The sequence below is a fragment of the Heterocephalus glaber genome, unplaced genomic scaffold, assembly GCF_053883595.1.
Source record: "Heterocephalus glaber isolate CG9 unplaced genomic scaffold, H.glaber_assembly_v1.0 deba00001600, whole genome shotgun sequence".
Classification (NCBI taxonomy): domain Eukaryota; kingdom Metazoa; phylum Chordata; class Mammalia; order Rodentia; family Bathyergidae; genus Heterocephalus; species Heterocephalus glaber.
In genome coordinates, this window is record NW_028258372.1 from 46,915,143 (window position 1) to 46,923,519 (window position 8,377).

General features: G+C 52.3%; 1 protein-coding gene across 1 annotated transcript; it reads left to right on the plus strand.

The window, feature by feature from the left end:
* The first annotated feature begins 4,498 nt into the window (after positions 1 to 4,498).
* Positions 4,499 to 7,930, plus strand: LOC101698055 (left-right determination factor 2). The gene is made up of 4 exons (XM_004861980.3): positions 4,499 to 4,831; positions 5,534 to 5,780; positions 5,864 to 6,100; positions 7,398 to 7,930. The coding sequence occupies exons 1-4, from the start codon at positions 4,582 to 4,584 to the stop codon at positions 7,759 to 7,761; spliced, it is 1,098 nt and encodes a 365-aa protein (XP_004862037.1). The 5' UTR covers positions 4,499 to 4,581; the 3' UTR covers positions 7,762 to 7,930.
* The last annotated feature ends 447 nt before the right edge of the window (positions 7,931 to 8,377 follow it).

Here is an 8,377-nt window from a genome sequence, read left to right on the forward strand (position 1 = left end):
TGTTCCCAGGCTCCCCTACTGCTTAAGGGTGGTTCCCCCAGACTGGGGCCTCAGTTTCTGGAGTAACCACAGACAGCCCAGAACCTCCTGCAGCACTAGGCGCCAGATGCCTTTCCTAGGGCCCTAGAGCAGCTCTGGGTATTTACTGACTGTGTGGCTCCAGCTCCCACAGGAGATTCAGTTATAGATTTGGTTCTGTCCTACCAGGGCCGTCCTGAGGGGCTAGCAAGACCCCTGAGGGAGGCGGGGAATCCAGGTGTGAAGGGTCCTGCCCCTTCTGTCTTCTCTGGAAAATGAGCTTCCCACTTAGCTGCTCACTTACCTTAGGTGTAGAAGGGGATCCTGACCACTCAGGGACTCTCAGAGCTCTTGAGCCCTGAGGTGTCTCCTGGTGAGAGACTATGTGGCCTTCCTTGGCCCAGGGACAGCAGGTCCCTGCAGAACCACTGCAGGCTCTTCGGTCTCACTGTGAGCTTCCAGGCCCTAGAGCTCCTGGTGGGGGCTCGGGGAGGGTCATGGCTTTCGAGGACAACCTGGGTGTTATATCCTTGGCACCCCCCACCCCCACCAGCGATAAGGCACAGGGCTTCCTGTCCACCAACAGTGAGGGTGGCTGGTATGTGTGGAGCAGCAGCACCGAAGAGCTTTCAGGAACTGAGGGCTATGGGTCTTTGTTTCCCGTAAATGTGACACTTCTGCACCTTTTGGTATGACTTAAGGCCCAAATGTTCTGCATCAAACAAATCCTTTCCCTGCTAATCACTTGCAAAGAAAGGCAATAGTGTTTTTGTTTTGTTTTGTTTGTTTTTTCGGTTTTGGGGGGAGTTGGGGTTTTTTTGTTTGTTTATTTTGCAGAAGGCTATGCTTGTCACTGAGAGAGTAGGAGACCTGTTTGGTGTTGGGGACCTTGTATTTTAGGAGATGTTCAAACCATAAGAATTGAGCTCCAGGGCTGGGAGTCTACCTCAGGGGTTCTGGTGCCTGCCTGGCAAGCTCAAGGTCCCGAGTTTGATCCCTGGTACCACACCACCCCCCTGCCAAAAAAAAAAAAGAATTGAGCTCCAGGGGTCTGGGGATTTAGCTCAGTGGTTTCACTGCCTGCTGCGCAAGCGCAAGGACCCGAGTTAGATCCCTGGTACCAAAAATAAATAAATAAAGTGGCAACAATATGACAACTTCCTCAAATTGATACATGTAACAGAGAAATATAAAGCCTTCAGAGCACGATCCACAAGTCCTATTAGCTGTTATGATTATTATTTATTTAGCTGCACTAGGATTGAATTCAGAGCCTCAAATAAGCTAGGGAGGTGCTCTACCAGTGGGTCACACCTCCAGTCCGGTCATGGCTATTCTTATTTCTCCTCCTCTTCTAAGTCCACCCTTACTCCCTATTAAAACCCCTCACAGATGTGTATGTACACATATAAGCACAGTGGATATCTAAATTGAAAATTTTATTACAATAAAAGAAAATAATTGAAAACCAAATAATTGGTTCTGAGGCCCAAAAATTACACTTATAAACTCACTTTTGCAGGACTTTAACAAATTTCGTAATTAATAACTATCGTGGTTCTCACAGTTTTCTTATTAGCTTTACTGTTGATATCACTAACTTTCTTTGGAGCCAAGGTTGTGATATCTTACACAAATAAAGCGCAAAAAAAATACCACAATGATGAATTTTTAACGCACTAACACAAGCACTGTATGTTGTATGGGTGAGAGCGGTACTTATACTGAAGCATTATTGCCCCTTTGTGTCTATGGGCGACATTTGACATGTAAGTTACTCTCAGCTCCTACAGGTTTTCTCAATCACTTTTGTTTGGACTATAGAGCAAAGTGATGAACACCGAGCAGATTTGTTCTGAACCTTGCTGTTCAAGTAGTGGAAAATTCAACCTTGGAGCCACTCGACAGACCAAGTTATCACTGTCCTGTCCCCTGCTCTGAACACACTTAGCCCATTGTTCTTGGTAACGTGTCATTCACCATGAGGTTTTTAGAAGTGTAAACATTCACTGCATTTTTGATCACCCCTTGTACTTTAGTGGTACTTTAGTTCCTCAGCGCTTCTGTTTGTGAACAATGCAGTTCGAGAACAGAAGCATTTGGCAAATTTTGCTTCTGTTCACAAACTGCATCCGGTGACATTGAACCTTATGGGGAAATCTGATTTGGTTCACAACCAATTTGATTTGTGACCAAAATCATGGAAAGAATTAAGTTCACAAACCGAGGTGCCACTGTATATGTGTGTATGCATGGTGGCGATCCGTGTGTGATGTTCTAGGCCCTCCTCGTCCAGAGGTTTTTCATCCTGGAGAGCTTCCTAGAGCTTCGGATGTGATATGAGGACTGAGTAATACAGCAGCACTGAGAGACCAGGGTATCCAACCACCTGGGAAGGGGAGGGGCTGATCCCGTCTCACCAGGGCCCTGGGTGCTCAGTGTGCAGTCCTCGTCAGCCTCCACCATCACTGCTCAACCCCATGTGGCAGAACACAGGGGTCAAGGATAGGGTTTCAGGAAGGGTCTCCTGTCACCTTCAGATACCCTGAGCAGGAAGGGGCCTCCAGAGACAGAGGCCCATGCCTGTGTCCACATCCCAGCCCTCCACCTGGTGAGGGCAGCAAGTCACTTCACCCCATGGTTCTGACTGCACTGAGAGAAGTGCCAGAAGCAGAGGACTCCTGCCTCCTGAGGGCTGTGTGGATCTGCATTCTGAGCTCAGAACAGGGATGGATTCAACTCATATTTGCTGGGCTGGGGTGCAGCTCAATGGGAAAGCACTTGCCTGGCATGGGAGAGGCCCTGGGTTTGTTCCTCAGCACCACAAAACTAACACAAAAGTGTGACATTAGGTATTTTGTGATTGATATTTTTATAAAAGGCACAACTCTGAGAATGTGAATTTCAAGCAGATACTAGCAACAGTGAACCCTTCTAGGATATTTATGAGGAGCCAGGCGTGGACCTAAACACCCTGCATATATTCATTTACCTAATCTTCATACCCAGCCTGTGAGGTGGACCGTCATTACCGTCTCCTGCTTCAGATGAGGAAGCCCGAGCATGAAAGGTTGAACAAGTTGAGAGCAGGTCTTACAAGCAGCATAGTAGAACTCACCTCTCTGGACACAACATGCCCCTGGGCAGCGGTGGCCTCCACTTTCCGGTTTCTGTCTTCCTGTGTCTGAGAATGGCTACGGCTCGAGCCTCACTGCTGGTGAGAACCAGCTCACTGGGTAGACTCCTCCCCAGAAAGAACCTGCTGTCTGCAGGGGGCTTACTCTGTGGTCATCTAATTGCCAAAACACCCACAGGAATTGCTTTTCCTGGGATTGCCAAAAAGTGTCCAGCTGCCAGATTTCTGTCCGGACAGCACCTAACGTACTCTGTCAGGGAGGAAGGGAGGAACTGTCACAGAATCGGAGGGTCCCTCAGGGGAAAGAGGAGGTGGATGCAAAGACTGAGGGGCACAGGGAGACCCTCCCAACCCTAAGGAAATCTGTGAATGTGGCCAGAGCCAGCAGGAATGCAGAATATTTTCTCTCCTTGTCTTCTTTTATCTTTTTAGTCAGGGTTCAGACTGGCCTTGAACTTACTATGGAGCCCCAGCTGGCCTCAAACTTGCAGCCACCCTTCTGCTTCAGCCTCAGAGCGCTAGCATTACAGGTGTGCACCACTACAGCTGGCTTTTTGTTATTATTATTTATTTATATTTAATTTGGGTTTTCTTTTTTTTTGGTATCGGGATTGAACTCAGTCGGGTCCTTGTGCTTTCGAGGCAGGCGTCGGCACCACTGAGCTAAATCCCCAGCCCTTGTTTGTTTGTTTTTTGAGATAGGATCTCACTATGTATTCCAGGTTGGCATCAAACTCCATCCTCCTACTGCAGCCTCCAGAGTGGTGAGGTTACAGCCATGTGCCACCACACTCAGCTCCTCCTTCCTTCCATTTGTTGATTGATTATTGATTAATTGCAGTACCGGAGTCAGAGCCCAGGGCCGTCTCACTGATCTACATCCCCAGCCCTTGATTTTTTTTAGGCCCATCTGGGCTCAAACTTTCAATTGTCCTTTCTCAGCCTCCTAGAGGGGTGAGATTACAGGCGTGTGACACCAGACCCAGCTTCCTCCTTGCTTCTTGATGAATAAACCTAGACTCAGACTGGCCTCCAGAAAGAGATTTACAGAGATTTAAACAGCTGGTCTCTTTTTCACAGAATAGCCTCCCCTTTTCATGAACAAGCCCAGGGTAGAGCCGGGGAAATTCAACAAGCCCTAAAAATACTCTTGTGCCTTCAAGGCAGCACAACAGAAACCCTAGGCTTGCGTGGTATCCAGACAGCTCTTTGTATGCCTTCTAGACAGCCCCCTCCCCAGAGCTCTGGGCTTGTCTGGCTGCTGAGCTCCTAGGAGGCTGAGGGTGTGACCTCCCGCGCTCCCTCCCTCCCTCCCTCCCCAGGGCCAGCTATAAAGCTGACCCAGCCCTGCCCCTCAGCAGACCCAGTGGGCTCAAGACTCTCCTGGAACCACCTCCTCTCACCCACAGCGGCTGGTGGGCAGCGCCATGCAGCTTTTGTGGCTCTGCTGGGTACTCTGGGTGCTGCCCCTGGCCAGCCCTGGGGCAGCCCTGACAGAGGATCAAGTCCTGGGCAACCTGCTTCAGCAGCTGGGGCTCCGCCAGGCTCCCGTCCTGGACAAGGCCGAAGTGCAAGGGCTGTCCATCCCTGCTCACGTGAGGGCCGAGTACGTGGCTCTCCTGCAGCGTAGCCACGGGGACCGCTCCCGCGGGAAGAGGTTCAGCCAGAACTTTCGAGGTGAGCTCCTGATCCTGGCCCCTGAGAGAAAGATGGGTTTGCCCACTGTGGTGGTGACAAGGGGCCTTTGCTTTGTGAGGCCACCATCTAAGGGGCTGTGAGGAAGGACCATGGCCTGCGAGGATGCTTAGCGCCAAGAGGAGGTGCGGGGCTGGACCCACTGGGGAAGGGAAAACTAGGTCCTGGAGGAGGGGAGAGGGGTGGAGTTACTTTCCGCCTGTGGGTGGCACAGAGGGACACGTCCGGCAGACAGCTGGGGTGCAGGCAGGACTTCCTGGGGTCTGCTTCTACCCTGACTTGGAGCAGTCGATTTAACATCCTTTCAACCGTTTGCTCCCCTGGTAGAGTGAACCATTATGTCCCCGTGTCCCAGTCCCGTGCGCACGGGTGAGTGACCCTTGGCAGTGACAGCTGAGCTGCTCAGCAGCCGGGGCGCCTCTTCCCTCCTGGGGCTGCCGTCCTGCCTAGGCTTGAGCTGGATGGAGGGGGTGTCGGGATACGCCTGGCCCACGGTCCAGAACCGCCTCCTCCTGCGGGGCAGAGCCTGGAACTGGACCCCGGGTGTCCTCCCAGGGGAAGGCTTAGGTGAAGTCCATGCCGGAGGCTCAGGACGAGGACCGGTCTCTGGCGGGCGGCTGAAGGCTGCCACCTTCAGCTGCTCTGGTGCCCGAGCAGCACGGCTGACACTGCTCGTGTCCGCAGAGGTGGCCGGCAGGTTCCTGGCGTCCGAGGCCTCCACGCACCTGCTGGTGTTTGGCCTGGAGCAGCGGCTACCGCCCCGCAGCGAGCTAGTGCAGGCGGTGCTGCGGCTCTTCCGGGAGCCGGCGCCCAAGGCCGCGCTGCGCCGGCTCGAGCGGCTGTCCGCGCGCGGCGCCCGGGTCCGCGTCACCATCGAGTGGCTGCGCGTCCGCGACGACGGCTCCAATCGCACGTCCCTCATCGACTCCAGGTGGGACCTCGACGGGCGGGGCGCGGGGCGCGGGGCGCGGGGCCCGGGGAGGGCGGGGCCCGCTCACCTGCCCTCTGCCGCAGGCTCGTGTCCGTCCAGGGGAGCGGCTGGCTGGCCTTCGACGTGACCGAGGCCGTGAACTTCTGGCAGCAGCTGCGCCGGCCCCGGCAGCCTCTGCTGCTGCAAGTGTCGGTGCAGAAGGAGCTGCTGGGCTCGGCGGCCGCCGGCGCCCACAGGCTGGTCCGCTTCGCGGCGCAGGGCGCGCAGGCGCAGGGAGAGCCCCAGCTGGAGCTGCACACGCTGGACCTGCGGGACTACGGGTGGGTGGGCCTGAGGGCGCGGGCGAGGCGGACCACCCGGGGCGTAAACATTTTAGGGAAAGTATCTTCTCGCATGTTCATATCGTCCTTGCATTGTGTTTATCTATTTTCTATTGTAATTGTCTATTTTCACTTTACCCTTCATGATTAAGTCTTTGAAAATACTAGCTTAAGCTATAACTGAGGCTGAATTTGTTTTGGTTCCGGGGATCGAACTTGGGACCTTGCGCTTGTGCTGCAGGTGCCAGAACCACTGAGCTAAATCCCCGGCCCCTTGAATTCTTTTTTTCATGGGACAAGTTAGCTACTGGGGGCATAAAAAAGGGCTGTAGGATATCCATGGGTTCCTCATGTGTGGATTCAACTAACCAAAGTTCAAAAATATTTATAAAAATCTCATCTTACTGAACCTGTAGCCATATTTTTTCTCATTATTCTTCCTGAAACAATACTGTAGCAACTATTTTCATAGCATTTACATTGTTGTAGGCATTATAACTAACTAGGAGATGATTTAAAGTATGTGGGAGGAGACATGGCAATGCATGTCTGTAAGCATGGCTGCTCAGGAGGCTGAGGCAGGAGGGTCACAAGTTCAAGCCCACCCTGGGCAATTTAGTGACACAGAGAGACGTTGTTTCAAAATTCAAAATAAAAAAGTCCTGAGGATATAGCGTGGTTCGATGGTGGGAGACCTGTGGCAGGAGAGCTACAGCAGGCTGTTTGTATCTTTGATAGCTCTGAAAAGTTCTCCATCACTGGCTTAGGGTGAAGGCTTTGGGGTCAATCCCCGGTACTGAAAAAAAATGAAGTCTGTAGGATGATATCTGCAGGTTATATGTGAACACTGCACCATTTTACACAAAGGATTGAGCACCTGCAGGTTGTGGCATGGGGGCCTGGAGTCCATCCCTGTGGATTTCCGATACTCCAGATGGCTGTGTGGTGGCTAAAACCAGGCCTTAGAAGCCAGAGAGCATGCGCTCCATGCCAGTGTTGCCTTCTCAGCTTCAGGTCATTAGGCATCTGCAGGTGTAGGAGAGAGGATGTTGGTGCCTCTCCAGGGTCTGTCGTGTGAAGTAGCTAGTTCAGTGTCTGGAGTGTTAGCGGCCTTTCATCAACAGTCGCTGACTTTATATTCTAGATGGATTTAGTCGTTTGTCCTCTGGGACCCAATATCCAGCTCTTTAACATAAGAAGACATGGGTAGTCTTCCCAGATGCCCCCACGCTGGAACCTGGGCCTTCCTGACTTCAGCCCTCCCAGCCGACCTGACTGCATCTTCTTTGCCCTACAGAGCTCAAGGCAATTGTGACCCCGAGGCAGGGGTGGCCGAGAGCACCCGCTGCTGCCGCCAGGAGACCTACCTGGACCTCCAGGGGATGAAGTGGGCTGAGAACTGGGTCCTGGAGCCCCCGGGCTTTCTAGCCTACGAGTGTGTGGGCAGCTGCCTGCAGCCCCCGGAGCACCTGACCTTCACCTGGCCGTTTGTGGGCCCACGGCAGTGCATTGCCTCAGAGACAGCTGCGCTGCCCATGATCGTCAGCATCAAGGAAGGAGGCAGGACCCGGTCCCAGGTGGTCAGCCTGCCCAACATGAGGGTGCAGAGGTGCAGCTGCGCCTGGGATGGGGCACCTGTGCCAAGGGTGCTTGAGCCGTAGGTGCCCGACACAGCCAACTGAGCCTCTGACCAGACCAGCACAGAGAATCAGGTCTTATTGTGGGTCTTGGTTTGTTTGTTTTGAGACAGAATCTCGTTATATGGCCCAGGCTGCCTTAAACCTGAAATCCACCTGCCTCAGCCTTCTGAGTGCTGGGATTACAGATGTGTGCCACCATGCCCAGCTTTAATGTAGGTTTGAATTTTTCACTTAGCAATTACCCTTGTCCCAATTTAGTGCCCTGTATTACCTTGGCCCTGTGTTCTTCCATTTCCTGTCCTTATTGCCATGCACTCATCCTAAGCACTTAACACTTCCCATCATGCAGCTCAGAGGGTGAGCTGTAGGAAGAAATCTTGGCTACTTAGCAGAGGATCTGGCTGAGCAATGGACAAATTTTCAGCTCAGAAAATTGTTCTCTGGAAAATTCTCAACTGGAACAAAATTCTGCTGAGAACCAAGGAAACAGAGCACATTTACCCTATTACATGAATTAAAACAATTTTTAATTTTTTTCCTAGATAGGATGGATATTTGAAAAGGAACCCCCTCATTCCCTAAATACATCCTTAGATTTCCTGTAAACATACCTAGGTTCTCAGTCCCTGGGAGGGTG

Excerpts from the sequence above, each read along its gene's own strand:
- LOC101698055 (XM_004861980.3), top strand. The coding sequence starts at position 4,582 with ATGCAGCTTTTGTGGCTCTGCTGGGTACTCTGGGTGCTGCCCCTGGCC. Across the intron at positions 4,832-5,533 it reads GTTCAGCCAGAACTTTCGAG|AGGTGGCCGGCAGGTTCCTG; the intron begins GTGAGCTCCTGA and ends TCGTGTCCGCAG. Across the intron at positions 5,781-5,863 it reads ACGTCCCTCATCGACTCCAG|GCTCGTGTCCGTCCAGGGGA; the intron begins GTGGGACCTCGA and ends CCTCTGCCGCAG.